Consider the following 27,491-nt stretch of genomic DNA (forward strand, 5'->3'; position numbering starts at 1 on the left):
TGTGTCCAGAAGTGGATGCGGTGCTCTGGCTGAATATGAGTTACTGATGGGATTTGCAGACTACCTTCTGTTTTATACCTACTTGTACAATACTTGCTTATTTTTTGTGAAGTTGACCCCTTTGACATCTCACGTTAAATGAGACCCACTGTCACCGCTCCAGATTCCTTGTGTAATTACTACTTCCCCATTAGTTACTCAGCCTGCCTCAGTGCAGGTGGTTATTCTGTCATAAATGTAGGATATTGCACCAATCCCTATTACATTTCATCCTGCCTTTTCAGACCCTTCCCCAAGCTGTCAGCATCTTTTTTGAAATCTAATCCTTCCCTCCAATATTCTTGCTGCCTTTCCCAGCTTGGTGTTACCTGTGAATATCATCTCTCTATCCCATCATCTCCTTCATGCATGAAAACATAAGCTGGAACCGTACTTAGGAAAGATCTTGCAGATTCTCACTCAACAGATACCAAAACCCAGCCAGTGAACTACTGAGTATAGTTTTCGAACCAATTTTGCACATCCCTTATAGCAATTTCTTCTAGATGGCATTTTCCTAGCTTGAGGAAGTGTCAAACACCTTAGAAAAGCCAAGCTAAATCGCAGCCACCGATTCTCCAGCACACAGAGCCTGTTTGTAGAGGAAATTAAATGGGTTTGACAAGATTTTTATCTTGACAAATCCATACTGGTTGCTACTGCTGCCCTGATTATTTTATGGGTGTTTATGAACAGTGGGTTTCAATTCTTGCGGAATTTTTCCAGGAAATGAAACTGAGTTGACTTGTTCAGCATTTCTCAGCTCCTCCTTGTTCTGCACTTCGCAGCTCAGAAACTGTTTGTCCCTTTCTAGTTTGCTGTCATCTGACACACCCTCCATAATTCTAGAAGATAACAACCGCTCTGAGATTGCTTCAGTAATTTCTGCAAGTGCGCAGGGGTAAGTCCATTGAGCCCGACTGCTCTAGGCACCCCAGGTTTATCTGCAGGCGACATGGCCTGTTGTGTGACCACTTGAAGGTCTGATGGCAAAACCTACATCATCAGCTCTTTCCATCTGTCTCAAAAAAGCAAGCTCCGAGGGAGAATATGGGGGATGAGAGGAGAAAGTTGCCACATGCTTTCTTTAGCGTATCTAGTTCTATTTATTGCATGTAATGATAACCTAGCAAAATTTGTAGGCAGAAGGGCACATAAATTGGAAAGCACTCTGGCATGCAACTTCCCTGCAGCGGTGACTCCAGCCCTCCTCAGGAAGAAGCCTTACAGCCCTGCTGTGGCCACCTTAGTGCTGGGCTGGGAGGCATGGGATTTAGGGTAATGCCACAAATGAGTGCAAGAGAGACAGATCCTAGTTTCATGGGGCAAAACTCTCAATGTGAAAATAGTCTTTTATCAGACACTCTAATTTTCTCCTTAGCTGAGAGAGATATGGGAGGTGAGGAGAGAAGTTAATCTTTGTTATTTGGAAGTCCAATTGCTAAGAGCATAGAGGCTAGTAGTGCTAAGGTCAGAGCTAGTGGAGACCAGCTCCAAGCATCAGGGGGCAGTAACTGGCTCCCCAGTGCCTTCCAGTTAGATTGTCCCAGATCCAAGCTCCCTGAGTTGGTACCTTTCAGTTTTCTGCAAGGGTCGCAACATCTAGCAATCAAAGCATGAAAACTTGGAAAACCTAAATAAATAAAAAAAAAGAAAAATTAGAAGCAAAGTTGCTAAGAAATCTTGAGTCTCAGCAATGATCATTATAGCCTTTTATATAGCAATAGTCTTAAAAATAAATGTAATGTGAAACCAAATCTCCAAACATTGAAAGTTTAGGACTTTATCTGCTACCAGAGGGAAAGCAGCTTTCTCAGTCAGCTAACTGACTGAGCTCCAGGTCACTGGCATTCTAGTGAAAACATTGTTCTAACGAACATTCATTTTTTTAACTAATGCTTATGAGAATGTAGGAAATAAATATCTTTGATGAGTATGTAAATAAAAGCACAGAATGTTTTAACTAATCCTGAAGAATTTATTTGCCTATTAAAGGACTGTGGCAGGAGGCCATAGAAATACACTTAGGACATTTTAGACCCAATAATAGCTATATTAATATTTAACTAAGTACAAGTCTCTCCTAGTATTTCAGAAACAGTCATCACCCCATAATAGTTTTTTTACTGAAGTCAATCCTTAAGTGTGTATAAGGCTCAGTCAGAACATATTGACATGTATTTCCTAAGGGACAGTGACAGTCAGTATGGGGCTGACTTTTAGCTGCCGCTTGTTTCTGATTTTGTTCTTTCTGCAGTGGCTCCTCAGGTGGTAATTTCTTGGTGTTGTTCCAGAGCAAAGAATCCTCAGTTACAAACCCTTAAAAAAAGGGATTTAGTCTCCTCACTTGCTTTGCCCATTGATACATGCATGTGCTAAGGATCCTGTGTATAAAGAGTATGAAAGTAGATGCTTTCTTTCAGTTACAAAGCCTCCATATGTAGCACAAGTTACGGCTGCTCTCCTTCGCTGTGAAGATGGGAATCTCAGACCTTTCTATGACAAGACTCTTGTGTGCTTGTGTCAGGTGTGAGCACTTCCCTAGCAGCCTGGGTTGCAGTATGTTTAATCATTTATGGAGCTGCATATTCTAGTGTGCAGGAGCAGGAAAATAGCTCAGCTGAATATAAGTAAAAATTAGTTCATGATACATATTTGTATTTGCATTCATTTACACACAGGTGATTGGTATAATAGCAATACATTTAGTGACAAGAACAGCATGTTTGGTTCAGGACTGTGTGGTATGTGTGGCTCCCCAACAATGTAACTGGGGATCACAGAGAAGCAAAATAACATCAGTGCTTTTTTGTAGACTCTGAAACTGAGACTGTCACGTTGATTGTCTGGGTCTTCCTCCCCCCCCCCCCCCCAATTTTAAACCTCTTTCTGTGTTTTTCCCTTTATCTACTCTGTAATTTCATCAGTACACACAGATGCATGCCATTAAAGAATCCGCATGCCATCCTGTCTCAGTAATGAGTGTCTCGTCTGGGTGCTGGAGCTTTTCACAAAAGCTTATCTTATCAACAGTTTGCTTCTGAAGAGAATAATATTGCTCAAAAAGCAAACCTGTAATAATTATGATTTAAAGAAGGTGGCTTATTCTCAGATTGTGTAAATCAACTGTAACTTCATTTAGTTTATACAACCACACGTAGTGGATTTTAAGTCTGTGTTCATCAAAGCCATGTTCATGTCAGCACTGAAAACTGTAAATGATGAGGTTATCAGTCAGAGAGATACGAAATGATTTGCAGTATGTTAATCAGTCCAGGAACTGGATTTGTGGAAAAAAGATGTGTTTCAGAGTCACTGCCTCCTCTGGAGAAAGCAGGGGTAAAGACGCGGGGAATGATAAGGATTATTATGGGTTGATCCAAAATGATTTGTCTGGGAAATTTTGGCAAATTCAGTCTGTTTAAAGAAACTAAAAAAATTGTGGATTGAGATGACTGAAAATATTACTATTGTCTCTGAGTTGTGTAATTAAAATGAAGGTTGATTCCTATAGACAAAAATTTAAAAAAGATATTGTGTCATCATTTCTTGTAAGTAATGATGTAACAATTTTTATTTTTGAAGATAAAATGTTAGGTTTCTTCCTTCTCCCCCCCAAGCTAAATAACTCAGAGAAGCATAACTTCAGAAAGCATTTTGACTTTAATGCAAGCTGTACTTTTCAGAGTAAGTTCTGTTTAAGAAAGAAAAGAAAGATTTGTTGCCAATCATGCAACAAAATGAGTCAGTGAGAGCTAGCTCATTTTGTACAGGAGCTTGATAGCAAGAAACAGCAGCACTGTGTTCCCTCCTTCCACTGCTGTCACATTTGGCTGCTTGGTAATTTTTTATCTTCATATCAAAGAAAGGTTAGGATGTACTTCAGTGAGGAGTGACTTCTTACATATGTAAAAGCATGCCATTAGTTTATATGAAAACTCCATCGGTACACAAATATGAGGCAAGACTTTCTGTGGATCCTTGTTAGGAGTTTTATTAAATACTAGACATCTGGATATTATACTCATAGTCTTTTCATGAAAAGCATTACTTCGGGAATTTTTAGTGTTCAAATACATATTTCGTGTTTTAATAGGAGAGAGACTTCTAAGACATTTAACTTCGTGAGCATAAATATACTCCCTTAAGAGATGACTGAAAGCTTTTGTCTGGAATGTTGCTGGGGGCTTCACAAGCCTGAACTCGAATCTCCTTTCTTCCCATCTACTTTTGGCATTTATTATTCTGAAGTGTGACACGAAGTCCTTCTTCAGTAGAATTGACTGGAATAAAAATGGCCAAGCGCTCTGTGGAAAGTCTGAAGGCAGATTTGGAGGTATTTTTACTAATGTTGCCAAAGTATTGATTTTATACAATTTTACGTTACCGATTTTGCAAAATTTTTTTGGCTACTAGTGCGCTGATGGCGATAGAATCATATTTCAAAATACTGATCTGGATGCAAGCTGAGATTCCAGAGGCCCCTAAGATTCTAATAGAGTCAAATAGAAATACTCAGTTCTTTCAAATTTTAAAGCCAAACAGAAAGCAGTATCAAGCTCCTTTCAGAACATCCCAAGCTAATAGCAGTTGGGACTGGTAGCTCTCAGCCTCCCTCAGGAAGTGGGCAGCACTTCATGGGACAGAGCACTTCATGGTATTTTCCAGATGAGAAATTGCACTGCATGTCGCAGGTTTTCTTCTCTGATTAGTGCCAGAACTCAAAAAATGAAAAAAAATAATAAAATCTGGGAAATGAGATTGTTTAGATTAGTTTTATTTTTTTTTCTCTGTAGTTTGGGCTTTAATAATATGTTCCCTAAATATTTTAATTTTACTTTTAATAAATTCTGTATAATATCCCTGCAAGAGGAGGCATCTTCCATGAAATCCTAATAGTCTATCTTCTACAAACAGTTTCTAGGGAATGTCAAACCATACAATTAATAAATGGTTGATTTCATCAGATTTACATGAATTAGCCAGTTACACCAGCAAAAGAGTAAAATGGTGAGGAGAAAACTTCCCTACCTGTTAGAAGCACCCATGCTTGACATTTTGGACAGTTCTTCACCCATCATCTTATGAGGGTTTTACTGGTATAATATTAGCTGTTGCTGGATATAAAGGGAAGCAAAAAGTTTTGAGCTTAAGCAACTGCTGTTTGGTTTTCTTCTACTTATCTAGCAACATTTTCATAATTTTGATTTTACATACTGGGAGCTGTTATTCAAAGCTTCACCAGAAGTGCAGTCCACGTGAAACTGCCATCTCCTGGCTGTTCTGAGGGCCAGAGTGCGCAAGTCTGTGTGGCTGCTGCGCACTGGATGCAAAGTGTAAGTGATGGCTTGTAAATATAGATAAATGCCTTTTAAAAAAACCTTTTTTTTTCACTGACAGAGAACTTTAATCTGTATTTGCATAGGGCAGTGGAGACATCCAGTGGCCAATGTCTTCAAGGACTGACAAATGCTAATCTCTGGATTCTGACTGCCTAACAAATGAAAGGCTGATGTGAAAACGGGCATTTTTAGGAGTTGTGGTGGTGGTTTTTTTTTTTCCCCCTCTTTAAATTCAGAAAAGAGTTCCAAATGCAACACAGTAAGAACTAAGGTCTGTAGAAGAAACTACATTACCTGGTCATGTCATTTAAAGGGGTACTGGCCTTGAGCCACTGTTAAACATATAACCTGTGGCAGTTCTACTGAAGCCAACAGTACTTACTATTCAGGTACTCATGTAAAACCACCTGATTAAGTGCTTTGCTGAACTGCGGCCAACAGCACATTGACATCTACAGTTTAGATTTAAATTGTTACGAGTGAACACATCTTAAAGTTTTTGTAGACAAATGTGTATGTATTGATTTAAACTTCAAATGAAAAACTCAGTTTTGAGCACCAATTGAAGAAAATTATTATTAACAAAGAAACAGCAAAGGCAAGGAATTGAGAGTTGTGTTGTGGTTTCCCAAAGCCTTTGACTAGACTTCCACAGTGATCAGAGGATACAGAAATACCCTCAACTGGGAAAGACTGGCCACCTTGCAATATGCAGTGATTTGAAGCAGGCACAATTGTTTATAGATGCTTTATTTAATTATGGCTCAATAATTATATTTGTAGGATTTCCCCAGTGCCTGTAAAAGCTGTAACCAGAGCAGAAAAGTACATATTCTGATAATGATCCTCTGCCATTCACAGTGTAAATGCCTGATGTTTATGTCATAGAGCAGTTATGCTACTGTTACTGTGCAAAATCCCTTGTTGTATGAGTTATCACTATTTCTCCATACTGTAAAAAAATAAAATTTGAAGGTTGTTAAGGCAGCTCTTTGGATTTCTCACTCTTGTAGAAGTAATTCAAAATGGCAGACATGACTGAACTCATTGTGGACATTTCAGAAGCTTTTATTAAGCATCACAACTTCCCAAATACCTACGTTCCTCTCCTTTTACAGCAGGACCCAGGTAGAACATTCATACTATGCTAAGACAAATTTTTATGCAGTCAGAACAAAAAGAAATTTCATAGAAGCACATCAGACTTGTACCTTTTGCTGATTTCCAGATGTCCAGCTGATCAAGAGAGACTTGAATGTGTGTGTTTTTATGAATGACTTTTTTCTAGTTGGTTTCTTTTAATTTCATTGGGGAATAATATACATTTTCCAGCTATTTTTAATGGATGACAGTAAATCTATAAGGTATCATTAATAGTTTTTTAGTGACAAAGGGATTTGGGAGGAATGGAGAAACCAGGAAAATTGGAGTAAATGACAATGTTTGCAAGTTTCTTATTGCCATAAACACTCAATATATGAGGACAAGATTATGGAACATTGGGGTCTTTCAGAAATATTTCTGTTCACTGAAGAAAAATCTTCGCTGAATCTACTCAGCAGTAGTTCCCCATGACTATTTAACATAGGACTTACTGGATCTGGGAGTAGAACAAACTGTGGTATATTCAGGTAAAGATGAGGAGTTTGAATGATATCACCCTTTGTGGCTTCATATTTGTTAAAATGTACTTGCAGTTTCGTTATAAAAGCTTGACTTTTTTTTTTTTTTAACTTAATATCTGATCCCCGGTGCAGAAAGTATTTTAAATATCTATTAAGCTGTTGAGACAAGGTGAAGTAATAAACATCTTTATTGCATGAGAAAATGAAAAGTGGAAGTAAAAAAGGGAATGTTCCTCCATCTCTGGAATGATGCATGGAAAATGATTTTTGAAAAAAAGTCCAAACCAGAGTAATAAAAGTTTATAAGAAGTTAACAAAACTGAAAGGGACAAAGTAAAAAATAAGCACAACTCTTTCTGGTTATTGTTAAGAGATGTTCCCAAGCCTAATAAGGACAAAGTATCAAAAGAGACTCAAATAAAACAGATCACACCACATCAGTGTTTCTGTTGGAAAGACCAAAGGTGGTTACATGATAATTATTTCCTGGAAAAAGTTTGCATATTGTTATTTAGAAATCCGGCAACAGGTAACTGCTCTAAAAAGCATTATTCCTTCTGGCCACTTCAAAAACTTGTAACTGTCCATCAGTGGAAAACCAACCTGATTCAGGATCAGTTTTCTGTTATGGACCTGATAGCCTCCATTGCCAAATTGCAAAGCTTGAACTAATGTTCCAGTACTGATAACTAAGCCAACATAGTCTATTATCCTAAACAGTGAAACCTTAAATAAAGTAGTTCTGCTCTCTTGAAAGCTTTGTAGGGAATGTGGTAATTTTTGTTTCCTACACATTTTCCTTCTTTGTATAGGAAGCTGCATAAACAAAGTTGCCTGCATTTAGTACTACACCAACACTTGTCATCCACGTTGAGTTCCACAGGTGATCGCTGGTGGATGCTTTTTAGTATGGAATTGTCACATTTAGGTCTGTGTCTGGCATGGTGTATCACTCTAAGTCTGCAATGTAGCTGTCAGCTTACAGCCACAGCAGTGTGCAAAAGGACTAGATTTCTGCTAGTAGTGTATTGGACCTGTCTTTGTTTTCCTGTATGTACATGTGTCTTGAAGCACTTCCTATAGGAAAATAAAACCTTTAAACAGAAACTTTGGTTTCACAAAACTGTAAGTTCTGCCTTAGTGGATACAGTACTTATTAAATTACATCTCCTTAATGGAAGAGACCACTGCTTTATTTAGATGACATCAGCCTGTAGACATACTATAGCTTTACTAACAAGTATAGTGGATACAGAAGCCTGAGACTTACCAGACTCCTTACCATACTGTTCCTCCTTCTCTGCCCTGTGGGCTTCTATGGGGTAACCAAGAATGTCAGTAACCTGCAAGTCTATCATTGAAATCCCACAGCATTGATAAGCTTTAACTAAAGTAGATGTTACATGGATAGACGTGAACACATCTCTTAAAAGTTTTGCCAGTGTCTGCTATGCCCCATTACACTTCCCGTAAAGCAGATTCATAGCTTTTATCGTGAGTAAATACTGAATTACAGCCCATGGCAAGCTAGGCCCTGAAAATAACTGAGCTACGCAGAGACAACTTGTTCCTGGAACAATTGGTTCTGACACATCGTGGATGAGTGTATCTTGGCTCGTTATGGAGAAACACTGAAGTTGACTTTACAAGGCAGTGTGCACACAGAATGAAGCTTAATTTAAATTCGCTTAATCCCATAATGTAGTATTAGCATGAATGTGATATTTGCTTGCCAAGAGTGTGCATGCCACTTCTCTATGGGCACCCTCAAGGCATGTTTCTCAAATTGCAGAGCTTGTTATTAACTATTTTTAGATGTTTAGGCAAACGTACAAAAACTGACAAATGGTAAAAGCATTCTGTAATGTTCTGCGGAGAACTAGAACTGCTACATAGATAACAATGGGGAGTCTGGATCTCACATTAAATTAAGGTTTGGACTGAGGAACCATCAAGGAGAGTTTGTACATTCCAGTCCCTACCTCACGGCATGGGGAACGTGAAATTTCTTTGTTGTATCATTTATTCCGGTTGCACCTACAGCTAGCATTGTCTGTGGTAGCAGATTTAATGTGCATGCAGTAAGACACAGTACATGTTCCAAGCAGCTTGCAATCTCAGGAGCTGAAACAGAAAGGAGGAACTTACTACATTTTGTAAGGGCAGTCAGTGTACGGATGTGCGCAATGTCATTAGTTTACTGATCAGTTGCATTTTGATTTGATTTGCGCATTATTTCCTGGGTTTTTTTGGTTCTGTGGCTATTTTTAATTTCCCTTTGAACAGAGAAATACATTATTTAGCAAATGTACTGCAGTTGGAATGCTCTGTCTTGTAACATTTTTTCCGAAGAATATCATTAGATTGAAATTCCTTGCATTGGCAAACTGCCTCTTGAGATCTCTTTATACCTCTTCAAGCTCACTGCTGAGTAGCTCTAGCACCAGCTTGGTCTGCTTATCCACTGTGTCTGTTTTCCTCCCTGCTGCACTTCCTTGGGCTAGAGGTCAGTGAAGATGGTGGAATGCATTGGAAGTGGAAGCTGAAGGAAGGAAATAGGTGACGTGAAGTCCAAAAGCATGCCCTGCACATGCTCTGGTGTGGAGCCGCTCACTTCAGGGAGAGGAATTCCTTTTAGGCCTTCTGCAGAGGGAAGACAAAAGATCAGAAGAAAGGAGGAAGGCCTGAGTGGAGGGCGGGAGACAGGGGCTCTGCAGGGGTGGGAGGTTTTAGTCCTGTGGAGGATGGAACGTGCAGACGTACAGAGTGACCCCAGCTGCCTTGGCCTCTCCCTCCTGTTCTTAAGGGTTGTGTCAGCCTTGACCAGCACTGAGGGAAGGCCATTTTAATTTAGAGGATCTTTGCTGCAAGCCATGCTCTTGGAGGGCTCCCGCTGTGTGCCTCTGAGCATGGCATAAGGAGCAATGCACTTCCTTTGGCTGGAGAACTCCCTTTCAGTAAAGTTTTAACATTTGGAAATATTCTTTCTCAATTAAATGCAAACGGATCTTTTCAAAAGCTTCTGCAAGTAGGAATGTTTCCAAAATGGTGACTTTCTGCCTTTTTAAACGTGTACGGGTTTTAGATTCGGGCTGGTTTTTTTCTGAGAACATTAACTTCCTACGCTTTCATTTAATGAAATCAATGAAGGCCAAGATTGATGTGGGATGAGAGTAAAATTATGCAGAGTTCTTACACAGAGGGGCTAATTCACCTCTTGTGTCAGGTAGTAAGTGAGGGCACAAGGCAGAAATTATTTCCAGCAGCGTGTACCTATTCCGCTGATTTGGCCCCGCCGCGCCCCTGCGCCCGCGCTCGTCTTCCTCAGGGTCCTGCGCAGGCGCGCGGCCGAACCTTCTAGCGGGAGGCGGGAGCGGGGGACCCCCGCGGGCACCTCCCCGCGCCCTGGCGCTAAGCGCCCCCTGCGGCCGCGCGGCGGCGCTCGTTTCCCTCAGGGTCCCGCGCAGCCGCGCGGCCGAACGTTCTAGAAGGCGGGCGGAGGCGGCGTGGAGGCGGTTGTGGTCCCAGAGTGTGGCTGGACTCAGGGCGAGCCCGAGAGAAAAACAAGGGAGTTCGGTTGCAGGGAGTACTCGTTTATTGTCCCGTTTGTTTTAATGTCTCATCCAGGAGTTTTCTCCATCAGGAATTGCTGTATTTTGGCTTGTGCTCAAGTGATCGCTTTCCGTGCTCTTCTCTTCCCCTGAGGTGTAGTGGTGCTGCCGGAGCCTGCCTGCAGCACCGGGCCTGTCAGGCCTGTGGTGCCTCTTCATCAGGGCGCCAACGCCTTGCATTGGGAGCGTGTTGTGGGCTCGTACAAACCTGTGTTTTCCTAATGGTGGGATTAAAAGGAGTTTAGGATTGTTCTTTGAGCATCAGCCTGTGAACCCTGGGGGAGGATGGTTTTTCCTATGCTTGCTTGTGCTTCCCAGCAGGCGTGCTGCTGCTCTGTCCTACCTCTCAGCCAGGTCAGTGAAGAGGTCTTAGCCTGAAATGCTGCTGAAGACCTAGTTTGAACTCCAGCCACTGATTGTAATGTGGTAATATCTAAATCCCTCTTTTTCCCTTTAAAAAAATGTGGTGGTGGGGGTTGCACAGTTGAATTTTTCTTTTCAAACCTGTACTGCACTGAAATCTGCATTTAACCAGGCTATTTAGGGGAAATGAAACGTGTTGATGTTTAATTGTGATTTAATTTTGATCAATTAAATCATTCTTAGGAGAATAAAAGCAACTATAAATTAATGTATGGGTTGCCCCTACTCCTCCACTCCTGCATTCATTTTGACTATGGCTTACTGTGTGAACTTGATAAATAGCACTTCAGAAAATCACGTTTCCTCTTTTTCTAGGTTTACGCGTATTTGTCAGTACACGTGCAATGCAAAATACGTTCTGTGTGTGAATTTTAGTGCATGAATGAATAAGGCAAACTGGAAAGCAGGTTGGTTTTTGTACTTAATGGTGTTACTGCTGGTAGTGACAGAATTCAGGTTTTTGTCTGGAAGGCTAATGATTTCTAAATTAGCGCTCATCTGCAGGGCTTTTGTGTCTTGGTAGAACATGTAAAAGGATTAATTTATGGTAGAAAGTTTTCACTGCAATATCTGCTCTGTGATGCAGAACAGGTGCAGTTTGTAGTTAAACATGAGGTCTCAGTACCGTTACTGGTGAAGTGGGAGGTGGCAGAACTGTGCTGTGGTCCCATTCTTGCCTGCCTGGGTCTCGTTCCTCATAAGGAAAGGTGTAAGGTAAGTTTCAATAGAGGATTTGAGAAAAACTCCCAAGTCTTGCAGTTTAGACAAGCCCAGGATATCCCTGAGGTACTTAAGGCTAGTTTGGCGAGGACGTTACAAGAAATGTACTGATTTTTTTGATTTAGATAATTTTTCAGTCTGTAAAATGAAAACTAAACTTCACATGTTACCAGGATTATTTACTAAAGGCACCTCCTTCAGTTAAATCAATAATGAATATGTCTGGCAGAACCTGCACGGTAGCATTAAATTTCACCCAAGTTCACTATTTAATAGGGTAGGGTAAGGTGAGAATTTCCACAAAGATTTGGTTGTGCTGAGGTGGGCATGAAAATGAAAAGCAAATACATTAGGAGGACATGTAAAATAGTACTTGTATAGTGAACTGTCTTAATAACTGTGTCACACTTAAAAAGAGCCCATTTTGAGTGGAAATGTGTCTTGCTGCCAGCTAGTTTGGAAGGTCTTCACCTAGAAGCCTTACTCTATTCCCTGAGGTCAGATAGATCCTTTTGTAAAGTCTGGGATCAAATGACATAGTACTAAAATATGTTGCCTGTGTGGAATCAATCGCTTCACAGCTCATTGCTTAATTGACATTTTATGTCCAGGTGCCAAGCCAATAGTGTAGCCTAACCTACAGCTTAAACTACAAAAACTCAAGAGTTGTGGCAAAATACTGGGTAAGGGAGGGTGTCAAGATGCATGTGAGGTTAATAGACAATGGAGTACTTTTTCCTAGTGTGGTATCTTGTTTTACAAGGAAATTCTAAAATGTGTTTGTTCTGCTGTAATTTATGCATAGTAAATACACAATGCTTACATAAAATCCTAATGGGAAATGCCTTTCATTCAATAGGGGCAATTCAGTTACCAGATTTTGCTGTTCATGGACAGACATTTTTTTCAGGTCTTTGATATCTGGGAACATTGTCTTTAGGTAGTAGTAATTGGTATATGACTAACCAAGGCAGTGCCTTGCAGTTGCTCATCAAAAGAATCTGAATATCGAAGGCCAAAGCATTATAGGGTGAGATGCTCATACAAACTCTTATTCTGGTGTATGTTTATTGTTAAGGCTTGATTTATTTGTTTAATTTTTTTTTTGGTACTGGTCAAAGCCAGTGGCTGTTTTAATATTTCTTTTTGTATGAGCAGGAACAGTTCCCAATAAGAAAGAATGAAAGACAAAAGTTATGAAATAGGAGTCATATTTTACAGAGCAAATAAGCTTAGTCTGCTTGTTGTTAATATGCTGTGTTAGCAATGCAGTAGGCTTACCTACCAAATGATTAATAAAGGAAGAGATAGGTCCAGGAAAAAATACTGTGCTTCATCAGTTAATTTTGTCATCTTTCTGAGTAGCACAAAACTTTTCTTGGGATCTAGAAGGCAAACTGAGAATTTCAAGAATAAATATTTTAAAGGCTCAAAAACAAATGAGAGAGATTACGAGGAGGAAGAGTACAGGAATGTGAGGCTTCAGGATACTTTGAACTAAAGGGAATCAACATAGAAGATAAGGACATTTCAGAAACCCTAAATGGCTAGTTTGACTTGATTTTAGGGAATGGGAAGATAAGAAAATGTACACTGCAGAGGTGCTGCTTGATAGCTGGTGTTGCAGGTTATAAAAATAGGACACTTTCAGACAGAGAAAAGGACAACTTGATTTCAATTGCAATGAATCACTGAGGCTGGATTATGTTTATTTGAGAATTCTGAAAATAGTTATGTGTGAAGTGACTAAGCTGCTAAGAATAATGCTCAGTTTATCATTAAAACTAACTGTTATACTTGGAGATTGAACTGCAGGAAATACCTCCTCCCTTTTTTTTTTTTTTTTTTTTTTAAATAACCAAGTGAAGTCCTTGGAATGATAAGCTAGTGAATCTATTTTTAAAAAGTCGCCAATGGAAAAATTACCTCGTTGAGCATGGCATGCATAGCTTCTGCAAAAAGGGAACTAGGTAAAGAGAGAGAAAGAAAGGAAAAAAAAATTAGTAGAGGTTGTTGAGGATTTTATCAAAAGATTGCCAGATGCAATAGGTGATGTATACAAGTGGCAATTAAAGAGCTGCGTGAGGGGACATCTTAAGATCCAGATTTCAGAATTGGTCTGCACTAATCCTGTGTCCGCACAGGGGGTAACTTAAGTTGAGCTGAAAGTTTGTTACTTTTACAGAAAACATGTTAAATATATATTTGAAATAATTGCATGTATTTATTTTGGCTATTTGTTATCTCTTAGCTGAAGATTCAGAAATACACTTAAGTCTAGAAAATCCTGGGAATACCATGTTTTAACAGCTAACTAAGGTGTATAGCATCTCTTTGGACAGATTAAATAGTGGGTTTCAGTTATGTTACAGGGTGTGAGCTGAAGCTTGGTGAAGTCAGGGGAATTTTAGTTTTTGACTATGGCAGCAAGGAAAGTATTGTCAAAAGAAAAAGGAATTCTGTTTGTACCTCACTGTCACTGTGTAACAGTGCTACTCTTGGTTGGAAAGAAGCTGAAGGCATTGTTATTTCAGTTGGCAAATAGGGGTAATGAACTGTCTGCAACTTCAACATGACAGATGATTTGAAATAGACTACACAAATGTGTTAACAAACTTGATAGCATAAGATATGTGGAGTGTTAAGCTGTATCTGTTTAAGTAACAGATTTTCACAGGAGAAGATAACTGTTTCTTGTCTTCTGTGTTCCTCTTGCCCAGAGTTCAATGGACTGATTTCCTTCTGGTTTTTGTATGTCAACAGAGATCACGAGGTTCTGAATAATGATGTGTGTTATATATTTTTAAAAATCAAAGAGTTGTTTTCTTAATTTTCTCTTAAACTACGGAATAGTCACTAAAGTGCAACTTGTAAAAATGAAGAGGAAGAAAAAAATTTTTTTTTTTAAATTGCATCTAGCTTGTTTTATGTGTTTCTTAATGCTAAATGTTAGTATGCTTATTTGATGTGAACTGACCGGTGACTATATGTGAGCCTAATTTGATGCACTTCTTTCTGATTACATTGTAATTTTGCTGACACTTAGGAGTTATGAGATGTCATAACATGTTACTATGCTTTCAGAAGACTAAATTTGGCGAAATTTTTATAAAACTATAAATACTCTTGATCATTTAGGAAAATGTCTGTCATTAAAAACTGAGATACTGTTTAAATTTTCGTAAGGTATGTTGGAATGCCTACCTTGGAGTTGGTTTTTTAATCACCATTCATTTGATGTAGTCATTCACATTGCATTCAGTTTGCCTATTTGTTTCTTCCTCTCAAACCCTAGTGTTAGTTTAATGGGCTTTTCATTTTTAAAACTAATGCTGTGGTCTTTGTAATGGGGACTTTTGTCTCTTTCCACAGTGAAGGGCAGTCAGAAGTGTGAGCTGAATTGCCGTGCGATAGGCTACCGATTCTATGTGAGACAAGCTGAAAAGGTGATAGATGGGACACCCTGTGACCAAAACGGAACTTCAATCTGTGTGGCAGGGCAGTGCAAGGTAAGTAAGGCTACTATCTCTAGCAAGTCTGCCTGTAGACTGTCTATGCCATATTAAATTTCCGTAAGAGGTTGATACGACTGTACCTGTGAAATGGTGTCTTGAACTTCTCTCTCTCTTTTTTTTTTCCCCCCTAAGTAGATGTGAAAAATGTTAACTTTTATTATTACAGGTTTTAGTTCTTAACTAATGTTTCTGTCTACTGAGAACAAACTGTGGAATGCTGAAAGGCTGGATCCAGAGGTGTTCTGGCCACAATTAAGGTGACTTCCAGTGAGCTTTTCCACATATTTAGCTTTCTACAGAACAGATTCTATGAAAGAATCAGAACAAAAAGATTGGAAACTTAAACAGGAGAGAAATATAATATCTTTCTTTGATTAAACTTTAGAGTGGAGATATTTTTTTTCAGTCTGCAACATAATGGTTTATTCAGTTACGTGTTTATTTTGATTGCTTTTTAGTTGATGTTAGTGTAACTTTTCTGATTGGTCCATGTTTGCCATTTTTAAGAATCAGGTCTTACTGCCTGTCCATTTACTCAGCAGTGATGTTCTCTTAGAAAATACCTGAGTGAATGTTTATTTTTCAAGGGTTCAGAAGGAGCTACTGTGTTGACTTTTTGCAGTCTGCTGTGTAGATTCCCTTTGTAATGAATACGTAGACTGCTTTCTGCAAGATGGTAGCAATTTTAAACAAAATGGTGTTTAGGAAAAAGAAAGTTTGTAATCTTTCAAGTAAGGTTAATGAAAGAAATAAATTCCTAGCAAGGGGCATTTGATGCTTGGCTGATGTTTCCTATATATGTTGGCAAAAGAAGCATAAGTGGTCAGATGTGACTCATGACCTCAAACAGTGAAAGGTCAAGCTCAGTTTAAATAGTTGGTTTGCCAGAGGAAATCACTTAGGAATACAACCTTTTCCTCTGCATGTCCAGATTCCTCTTACTTGTGCACATCTGGACAATGCCATGTATGTTTCTGTTCTGTATTTCTTCGTGCGGGCAAAGCCATAGCTTTGAATTTCCTTTGTAGGTGATAGATCTGTGTGAAGTAGATTATTCTTTAAAGCTTTCCTTGATCTCAAACCAATTCAGACAGGGCCAGAAATTTGTTTTAATTACAGTTCTGATCTATGACTCAGAAAACTGAAAAGTAGATTTAGTATACCAGCTGTTTTATTTTCTCAGTACTGTGCAATTACAAAAGTGTATACTGATACATTTGTATTGGAGGTCTGGGATAGAAAGGAAAGGCAGTGTTCAGCAGCCTAGTAGAAAAGTGTTCTGAATTCTGAAAATCACCCATTGCCTGTGTAGAATGCCACTTCCCAAAGCTGCATATAAACAAACAACAGGTTGGGAATCCTTACTATGAATATGTAACTTGGGATTCATAGAATTGTAGAACAATTCAGGTTGTAAGGTACCTGGGAAGATAATGTAGTTCAACACCCTACTCAGATCAGGGCCTGCTGTATCAGATAGCTATTGTGGCCTTTTCCAGGTTGAGTTTTGAACCTGTTCCAGTGTTTGAGCAACATCATGGTGGAATTTTTTTTGCTCGTATTTGATTGAAATTCCCTGTATTGCAGCTTGTGCCCTTGGTCTCTCAACCTAGCACTGCACATCTCTGAGAATCTGACTCCATTTGCTATGTTACCCTCCCATTACATATAGACAGCGGTAAGATCTTCCCATAGCTTCTCTTAAGGCTAGGATTTCCTAGGCTGTAGTGGTTTTTTGGTTTGGTGGTTTGGTTTTTTTTTCCCCTTTCTTTTTTGCTGTGGTGTTGAAAATAGACCTAAAAATCAAAATCTTGATGTCTGTTTAAACTGTTCCTCAGTGATGCTTACTTCATGCTCAGTGATGTAGTCTCATTCTTAAAGAGTTAAATAGAACCATTTCTGTACTGGTGCTCAGTGCCTTATAAGCAATAAATTACCATGAGAAAGCCAAGATAAAGCAGGTAAAGGCACTTCTTATTCTGTGCACTTTGTAGTGGTTCTTACTACAGCAAAGTAGAACGAGAGTGTGAGCTGGGAGAAGTTGAGGGAGTTGACAGAGTCCTCATATGCAGTAGTATTAACTGTACTTGTGCAGAAGGCTGAACATTGGAGGCTTTGGGAGACACATCTAGCTAAGATATTAAAAGGTTTGTATTTTTCTTCTGAAGAGGAACTTCAGACATTTTCCAGCCTCTTGTGGTTAGTTCTTTTGATCTGTAGCAATTCACTCCTTATTCATTACTTGCAGCCTCAGTGAAATTGTAAGGTAGATGTCAGCTGAAAGAGACTTGACCTCTTCGACCATGTAATAGTTGTGTTGAGATTTTGTGTGTGTGTAAACCATGCTCTTCTTTGCTTTGTTTTAAAGTTTTGAGTTAGTATTCGAGAGAGTATTCAGAGATATGTATGTCAAACTAAAGGAAAATACAGTATTACAGCTTCATGGTGCTTCAAAGCAGTGTCATTATTGACTCAGTTATTCTTTTTTCAGTGATTTCCATGGTTCAAGATTAGAAAGTCAGTGCTACATCTTTGGTGAAACTTTACCTCTAATGTTATGTTAGATGAGATACGCTTCATTCTTCTTAAAAGTACTTTATGTTTCAGGATAGATTTGTCTGTATTAAAATTACTTATCTTGTTCCTTTTTTATCTGTTCCATATTGTAAAATCTCACGTACCCTATGATTTAAGGATGGATAAATCTGATACACAAATGAATATTAAGTTGCATATGTTGTCTGTCTCCTTGGACTCCGAGACTTTGTATCCCACTTGGCTAGGCAGGAAAGCTATTAAAAATAAATAAAATAATTTTACTTAACAGTGAAATTATACACTGTAGAGTGAACATGGATGTAGCTGAAGGACGTAATAATTAAGAGAGTTAAATAATTTAGGTTTTGTACTGTCAGATGCGTAAGAGAATATTTTTCTGAAAAGTTGTCAGCATTTACAGTTAATTGAAGATGTTTCTTGAGTAATGAAGATTATTCAAATCTTTGTAGTAGGTAGCTCTTCCTTAACTGCACATTATCTTTATTTTTTTTTTAAGTCAGATAATTTAAGTGTCTAACAAATTTATGGTCTCTGTCACCCTCTGTTGGACATTTTGCTGCATTACCAGAACAATAATCTTGTGTTAAAAACCATGATCTGTTTTGTTCCCAGGACCATTGTTTCTGGTTAGTATTTTCAGTTTACCTTATTCTTAGAAACAAAAGATGGAAAATGTTGCTATAATAAAAATAATGAAAATTACTTAGAAACAGAATGAAGAATACGATAGACAGGTTTACCTTCATCTGAAATAAAAATTAAACATGTATAAAGTAAGGCATTTCTCACATCTCACTTTTTAACCATTTAAAACGTTATGTAAGGCAACCACAAGTAACATTAGTTAGAAATTCTCAATATATAAAATGTAGTCACACCTGTTAACACTGAAAATACATTAAGGAGAAGTTTTGTCTTAACATCAAAACCAGAATGTTTAATAAATTAATTCTCTCCTTTTTGAGTTGTTAACCAATGTTAGATAGAATAGCCTTTTAAAACTGAAGTATTGTTTAATTTTATCAGCAAAGATGAACTATGGCATAAGGGAAGATGTTAAAAACAGTAGTATGTGCAAAAGTCCTTCTTAAAGCCTGGTTGTTGTGGCCATTACAATATCATGCAGGAAGGTTAGAACAACAGTATATTTGTGAGTACCTCTGAATAGCATCCCACTAACCATTCCCTTCCTTTTAGAGAGTGTCTTTTTTTCACTGTTTGCTGTTCTCTTGTTCAACTGGCCCCCAGAGTTGGAAGTAAAAACTTTATAACTTGTCCAGCACAAGAGGTGATACGTAAAAGGTCAGACATAGTCCTTTAACAAAACTTAATATGTTCTTATGATGAAATATCCTAATTTGTTTGTTGTTTTTTTTTCACTTTCTTATTTGTCTGTGACATTGCAATAACTGGCACATATAAGGCAAGTACTACCAAAAAAGCTCACTCATCATGGAAATGATTATGTACTTCCTGGTGTAGACTAGACTGAATTCTAATGAAATTTTAATTAAATAATTTTAAAATAAAACTAGGCAAAATATGAAGAACCAGGTGATATTCTACCTATGCAGAAGGAAGAAATATAACAATGATGTTGATAATCAGTTTTATTAGTTCTGTGTAAAATTGTTTTTCTGCGCATTTGAACAATGTTCTTTCTGATGAATTTTGGAAAGTGAACAAACTTTTTCATTGACAGTCCTATTGAGTTCCACTTTTGTTTTTTCAAAATTTTTATTTAGTGCCACAGCTGGTTATTGCTAATATATATGCTTTGAATATGTTTCAGTATTATTGAGTATGCGTAGTTTGTTTTAATACATTTGCTATCCTTCTCCTAACTTTAAATTTTCACAGTGCTGTTAAGTTAGAGAATGCCTATGAATGGTGCTTCTTCAACTTGCTATTCAGCCAGAAGTGTGTGTTTTCTTGTTTTAAGATATTTTTTCTGCATGTTTTAAATCAGTGTATCCTTTTATTTCTTCTGGAGCCAGTGGAATGATCCTACTCAGTAACTTTGAAGTTTAGAAGAAAAATGCAAGTAGAATATTGAGGAGGTTTTAATAAATGAAGCAAAGTATGAGGAAAGAATGCTCTTAATAATTTTGGCCTTGACCATAGTTTACTAAATGTACCTATAGGGAAGTATGTTACATGCGTTTTTTGCACGCATCTAGGACACTTCTGCTAGCAGTCGTCTTTCCTGATACTTGGGGCAGGTATGAGCACTGACTCCTAGTTCTAGAGACAGAAAAAAGGTTATTTGTGAGCTGTGAAGCAAATTGGTTTTGCAGAGATGTTAGTTACCACACAGTGGCGCACTTTACGAGCGTATTAGCGTTTCACATAAAACTTGATTTGGGTGGGAACTGTAGATATCTTTTAAAGGTACCTGAAACAACTATTTTCTCTCTCCTGATTTGTATATTACATTTTCTCATGCATTGTAGTTTATTTTCGTCTTCCAGTTAACTTCTGAAGTTAACTGAAAATATCTGAGCAGTTTTAAAATGCACACAGTGAGTAACTTCAGTAGCAAAATGACTGGCAGTAGAGATTTTACTTGCCTTTAAAAAAAAAAATAAATAAATTGCACCAGATGTTGAAATCCTTGCAAACTTTATAGGGAGGTAACTTAATTCAGCTATAGGAAGCATAGCCAAGCGTGCTAAATCTCCATCAGAGAAACATGATTAGGCAAGGAGCTCCCATTTGGAACTCTACTGATGTGCACTAGTGTCCAGGTAACAGAACTATAGGTGGCATTATTGTTTTAAGTTAGGGGACTCTTAATGACTGTAGGATCAGAGTAACAGATCAGAATGATGAAAACTGTGTATTTTCCGTAAGTTAGGGTTATTCTCACGTATGTTGGAATATAGGGTAGTCCTATGGTTGTTCTTGTAAGGGTAAAGAATCTGCTTTCTGTAGGAATGTCAATTTACTTGTGTAATGTTGATTGCTTACACTGAAAAAAAGGGTCTGGGGTGGATTTGGGTTTTTTGTGCGTGTGCTTTCTTAAAGTTGGAGCCAGACTCCTCTCCTTTCTCTGTAGTCTTCTCTTTAGTTTGTAGGTTCTTCAGAGGAAGTACTCTGTACAGCGCTAGCTTCTGTGAAGCTTTTACCCTTGTTCCTTAGTCATTAATGTAAGGAAGAACCTAATACCTGGATTAATATAGCAGAAGCAAGGGCACATGGGTATCTATATGTGTCTTTCAGGTGAATTACAGAAAATGTTTGTGGTTGCTTGTTCATCTTGCTCAGTCGCTCAGAAGAGGGAGGTGTATTCTGCACTGCACAGGAACTTTGTAAAGCGCTCTCTCTTGAGATACAAAGAGTTTGAAAGCAGCCTGAGAAACTGTACCAAATGAAACATTGGTCTGTGCTACAGTGGCATGCTGTGGCCACCAGTATTTTGATATTAGCCTACCTAGCACGAAGGCAAGTGAAGATTGGTGTGAAGCCTTGTTTGTATTTTAGGGGGACCAATGTAATGAATGGCTTATAGTTATTTGACCTTATCCTAAAAGTGGGCCTTGAAATACTGAATTACTTACGTTGCCTTTACCATGGGAGCCACTGTGTTAAGAAGTTGCATGCTGCAGAGAATTGTCACCAAGGCTTTGCCCAGGATATGATTGCACACAGGATATGCTCTGTGGAAGTGGAGAACTAGGTTATGGAGCCTAGTGGCATTCAGATGCTGAAATGCATTTCGGAATCAAATGAAAATTAAATCTCTAAGAGGGGGACAAACTGTTTTTGATTCAGTTTCAGTTAACACAGTATAGGTATGGAATAAAACCCACTGAAATAACCTTAAGCAGTCAAGAAAATTTTTAATAACTTTCATTTAATGAGAGTGAATTTATATAAGATCTGCATGTCATAAATGTGTGCATAAGCTTTTTTTTCTTTGCTCCAGCACTTGGAACCCCAAAGCAAGATTTCACTGTTCTGTTGAACTACAGCCTGACAAGAAACTTGTGAAAAGACACAACATAGTTCAACAACATTAAAATTTGGCTTACAGCTCTAAGTACTGGAGAAAAATGTTATCACTGTATGTTAAAATGTTTTCACCAGAGCTTCTGGGAAAAAGTAAAATAAAATACTTATGCTAGAAAAAGCCTGATTAAACAGACTTTTTTCTTAAGTGATAAAAAATTCCAGTGTCAAATACCTGAGGTAAAATCTCAGTCTTGAAAAATGTCCTGATCAGAATTCAAAAAATTAAATGCTTTGTAAAATTTTATTTATCATTTTGAGTTCCATAGCATATCAATAGAATGTGTAATTAAGGTTAACTGATGCTTATAATTGTATGAAATGTATTCCTTCTTTTAGATCAAATTATCTAGATCATTTTCTTAAATGGCAAAGTGGAAACAGCTTCCTTGTGTAACTCTGAAGATTTAAAAAATAAAATACTAGAACTTCCAATTATATTATATCTTACTGCTATAGTGTTACACAATTATATAAAACCAAAATGAAGTTGAAACTGTAAAATTGGAAAAAACCCAAACAAAACCCAAAGAAACCTAAAATGGTTTTATAGAATGTCTTCATTCTAAAATGTTTTTTAACTGCTTTTAAATATTCTGCATAGCATATTGCTTGGAAAATGTTTGCTTTACTTCAGTCTGGAGCAAAAATAGATGCTGAAGTGCACCATAGAATGGCTAATCCAAATTCTGATTATCTTTATGCTCCATTCTATGTCTCTCTCTGTTTTCCTGTCAAATGTAGTCAATAATGTATAACCTGCCTATCTGAAGCAGCTTGAGACGTAGAAAAGTAAAGGAGTTGTGTGTAGCTTTAGTTTGTTCTTATCTCTGCAATTCTTTTTAACAATTATTTTTCAGATTCAGATGTCTTTCTAAAAAGGTAGAATGTAATCCTTAGTCTGCAGTATGCCTCTGTCTTCATAGGCTGGATAACAGTGTTAGAAAATACGTACCAGTTTTGAGCTTAATTGTATCACTACAAAAATAGTCCTGAAAGCAAATGGTATTATCTTTAATGATTGAGTGACGCAATTAGGGAATCTTACTACATTTGAGGTACTCTTCTCTCTGAAGTAGTTTCAAAATAATACATTTTTTAAAAAAATCCAAAATCTAAAAAAAAAAAATTATAAGTTTTCAAGAATACTGTGGATACTAATGGAATAGAAAATAAAAATATTGTATGTTTTTGGGCCTTGTTTTTTTTCCCTGATTAAACAGATTGATACATATCAGGCTGCAAGTAAAGCCAGGTTTGTTGATTAATCTGGCAGTATTCCCTGGGATGGAGTAATCAAATGATCACTCTTGGGTGCTACTGACTTTCTCTGGGTCTAGCATTGAGTATATACTCTCTTCTTCAGTCTTTGACTCTAAGACAGCTGATGATTCTAGCAGCTGAAGAGTAAACCAACCTCTCTAACTCCCTGCCAGTGATTTTTTTCTGTTCCTATCTTTTAGACCTTTTTTTCAGCATTTTATTGTAGTATCTTTTTTTAATGACAGTCCTTTTAGTTTTGACTTCCTTGTTTAAAGTTTTTCTTTTTGCTTGAAGCTGTTGATAGTAATTTTAAGTGTCTGAGGCCTATGACTGGCAGCGTTTGCTGGGTAGGAAGTGAGAGGGATGAACTTGATTGTTTTGAGTTCACAGTACAAACAGCAGTGCATGCAATTGAGTAATGCTCCCAGTAGAGTCATATTCTGCACCTAACATGCTTTTAAAGGAACAAGATAAAGTCCTGTAATATAGTAATATACTACTATTAAAGGATGCTGAGAGTGTTTATTAAGAAACATTCAGTAACACACCAGTCCCTTCACGTGGTTGCTCATAAACAAACCTGAGCTCTTGATTACTGGTTCTGCTTCTGAGTTACTGGTTTTCTGCCATGATGTGGAAATTAAGTGTAGACAAGAAAAAATACAAAATAAATGTGATCTCAAAACTATTCCTTTTTCTCAGGCCCTTCCCAGAGTATTCATGAATGTATTCTAACAAAACAAGCTATGATAGCCTGTAGTAAGATAGCTTGCAGCATGGTACTGCAATCACAAAAGAGGCAAACTGACGAAGAACTATGTACTCTGTACCATGGTTGAGGTGGGAGTGTTTTATGTGATGTCTCTTATGCAGGAATTACTAATTTATAGTTAATGCCTTTTAAGTAACCAAGAGAACCAAATCTGTTTTGTGTTACATTACAGCAGTTCAAAGAAAAAAAAAATACAAGAAATTTCAACCAGTTGAAATTCATTCGAGGGAGATGGGAAAGCGATTGTAAAAGAATCATGTAGCTAGTCCAAGACCCCTCTTCTGAGGTTAAATAGCAAAAGGAAACAAAGTAATTTAGATTTTATTGCAAAGAAACAAAGAGGGCTGCAGCAGAAATAATGTTCTGAAACTCAGATGTAAGGGATCTGTTTAACACCTGGACAAGCAAGCAATGGGGAGAAAGTTAAGGGGACTGACTGCGTAAATATTCATTCTTTTTCTCCTATTTAGAACATGGATGAAAACTTTGCAATTATTCCTAAATTATAAATGATACCATAAATAAAACCTGATCTGTGTTTTTTAGTTACAGAATTTTTCTCTGTTAATTGCCTGGATTATGTTTCTTGTGCTAGAGATCAGAGCTTGGAAATGTTCAAACCATTTGACTTTTATCATCTCATTGTGGTGATTAGGTTAGGATTCCCCAAAAGGGCTTATAGATTCCTCTCTGCAGAATGTATAGAGAGATCCTGGCACCTTGATTAGATGCCTAAAACTAGACATTGTCAGTAGTCCCCCAGTAGACGGAGTGATATTTTGGCTTATTCTCTATGTGTTATATTTCTGTCAGTAGAGGCTGTGATGCATCAGTTAGTTCAGGATTGGGCTGCATCAGTTTTGTGCCATTGTCCCAGGGAAATGCTGGATAGGGGAACTTTCTCACTGCAGGGTGTATGTTATGTCATGCACAAAAAGAAAAATGAAGAAACTGTGTTCTTGAAATTATGGTTGTCTGTTCATGTTTATACTAGAAGACTGTCACTGTAAACAGCCACAAATGATTTTGTCATGATAGACATAGGAAAAGCCGGTGGGGGGGAAGACTTAGTTGTACAGTATTAGAGCAGGCTTGATATGGTATGACATATGAGATTTCTCATTTGATTGTGTGCTTTCTCTCTGCTTGCTTGTTGAGTGTCTGTGAGTAGAGTTTAACCTGCAGTGGGGTTGGAATGTGCAGTAAGACTACTATAAGTTAAATTACAAATTTGAAAAAAAGGCAATGTATGTATGCTAGAGACAGCTTATTAGCAGATTGAAATGTTCACGTGGCAGATAGGGTCATGAAGTAGGAGGGAGGCTATTTATGAACATTTGTGGGGAAGAATAAAGGTTTGCATGTATGAGGTTTTATGAGGTGAGTGCTAAAACAATCATTGAAACAATAAATGGAATGAGTATTTAATTTTCATTCTTTCATTTGTTGCTTTCTCTGTCAGTTTGAATCCATGCTGTCTCCTACGATGTCCATGGTCTAGAGATTAGCTTTTTTCCTTTGGTTTGTGGCTGCACCTCCTTTGTGCTAGTGCAGTGTTAGCAATTATGCAGATGACTAGTGATATTTGAAAGCTCATCTTCAAGTCAGAGTTCTTAGAAATATAGTATGAAAGTATATCTATTGCTAAAGGTTTGCTCATCTTTTCTTTTATAGTACTAATATACCAACTGGGGACAGGTTAATATTGGTACTTTTTAATTACTGTTACTAGTGATAAAATTACTGATAAGATGGAAATTTTATTATGGTTCAGTCATTTCAGAAACTTTAGGCACTGTAGGATTATTTTGGTTAACTACAAAACTGCTAAGAAATTGTAATAAACTATCAGGAGCCAATAACCCAGAGGTCTTAATGAAAGTAGAAGAATTTTTAGAAAGCGATGACAGTGCAGCAACATGCTGTCTGACCTAAGCTGTTTTTTACGAAGGAGCCAAATAGTAAGTAAATGCTTAATTTTGTTTTGATGATTTTGGGGAGCAAATTGAAAATACTAATAAGAACTGTAACAGAATATTCCAAAATACCTTTTTAATCAGGAAACTGGAACAGCAGTCTTGGAAATCTGGTCTGCAGGAAATTAAGTATTTAGACTTTGTTTTCATTTAACTACATTATAATATTACTTTAGAGCCTGGAAAGGGTCCAGTATGTTTTTAGGCACTTCTATTAAAACAAAAATTACAATTTTGATAGACTGGGATGGGCAAATTTATCACATGAATAAATAAATCCTTGGGAGGAAGGTACATATAGACGGTAGTTCTGCGTGTGCATATATTTTTCTTTTTATGCAGGCACTTGCACACACATATATGGATGCACCCAGAGCAAATAGTTAAGGAGCTGTTCTGTCTTAAAATGTGCTTGAAGTATTGTCTTTTTGCGTTAAACGAAAGCCATGAAAAAAGGTACTACTGTGTTAGGAACACAGAAAGACATTACATTTGTGGTAGTGTATGTGTAAAAGAAGAGACCCTTGGAAAGCAGGAAAGTTCAAGCCTTACCAGCATCTAATGGAGAGATGAAGTCACCAGACTTTGTAGAGTGGCTGGTTGGTTGTTTCTAAGAGCTAGTATGGATTTAGATCCCTGTTCCAGGCAAACTAGCAGGGCTGTTCTGCAGTAGATTTCCTGTGTGACCTTGGATATTTCATTTAACCTCTTTGGTTATCGTTAATATAACAATGCTTAAGGATACCCGAGTGTGTGCTGAATGTGCAAACTGGACACACAAGCTCTTTTTCAGACTCTAGCCCTGTTAAGAACCAATTTTTTTAACTGAGGTGGAGCCCAATAGTATCGTGACTTTCCTGCTTTGGGTGGCTAGCTGGGAACTGGTTCTTTTATCCTCCACATGATGCATCTTTGTCCCAAATGTGCTCTTAATGCCTAGATTCTCCATCTCAAAAATGGGAATAGTGTGGCAAATACTTGTTTTATAGGATAAATACAATTTGTGAGACCTAATGGTAGTGAAATGTACATAGGGACTGGATTAATAGCGAAGTGTTGCACTTCATTGTAACAAACTGTTTTTTTGTGTACTTTCTATATGTTTTGACCACATTGATGTGCAGGAAGTTGAGCAGAACAAAGGTGTGGGAGAATATTCTCAGGGAGAACAAGAATGTGAGTCATAATCCTTTGCTGAGACCAGAGTTTCAATTTTGATGCAGAAGCTCACGTTCACAAGATACAGTTTAGTTTCACAGGAGTCTATGCAGAGTCCTCTTCAGTTTAAATTTCACATTGGTTAAGTTTTCCCATAAGGGTTTTGAGCTTTTCTCAAAAGCTCAAAATAAAAAAGTATTCTGGATGTCATCTGGTACCACCTCAGTCTGTGAAATTTAATAAGATTAGATCAGAGATTGTAAAATGGCATACAGCTAGATCAAAATGAGCTTGTTCAAACTTTGGTTGAAATTGAATTTTTAACAGAACCTGAAATCAGCCAGACTTTCTTGTGGCTTCACAGTGAAACTGGCATCTTGATATTGACAGTTCTCTTCCCCGCCGCCCCCCCCCCCCAAGTGCCATGGTATTTGACTTTTCTTGAAGTCCTACTGACTGGAGTCACATGAATGTATG

At 37.7% G+C, this 27,491-nt stretch overlaps 1 protein-coding gene across 2 annotated transcripts in view; it reads left to right on the forward strand.

Annotated features, from left to right (window-relative positions):
- The window catches only part of THSD4 (thrombospondin type 1 domain containing 4), a 333,781-nt gene that overhangs the window by 120,771 nt on the left and 185,519 nt on the right, over window positions 1–27,491 (forward strand). For both annotated transcript variants that reach the window (XM_050903083.1, XM_050903082.1), the window contains exon 7: window positions 15,133–15,269. In XM_050903083.1, coding sequence (XP_050759040.1) covers window positions 15,133–15,269 — 137 coding nt within the window. The remainder of the gene's footprint in view (window positions 1–15,132; window positions 15,270–27,491) is intronic.

The sequence above is a fragment of the Gymnogyps californianus genome, chromosome 11, assembly GCF_018139145.2.
Source record: "Gymnogyps californianus isolate 813 chromosome 11, ASM1813914v2, whole genome shotgun sequence".
Taxonomy (NCBI): Eukaryota; Metazoa; Chordata; class Aves; order Accipitriformes; family Cathartidae; genus Gymnogyps; species Gymnogyps californianus.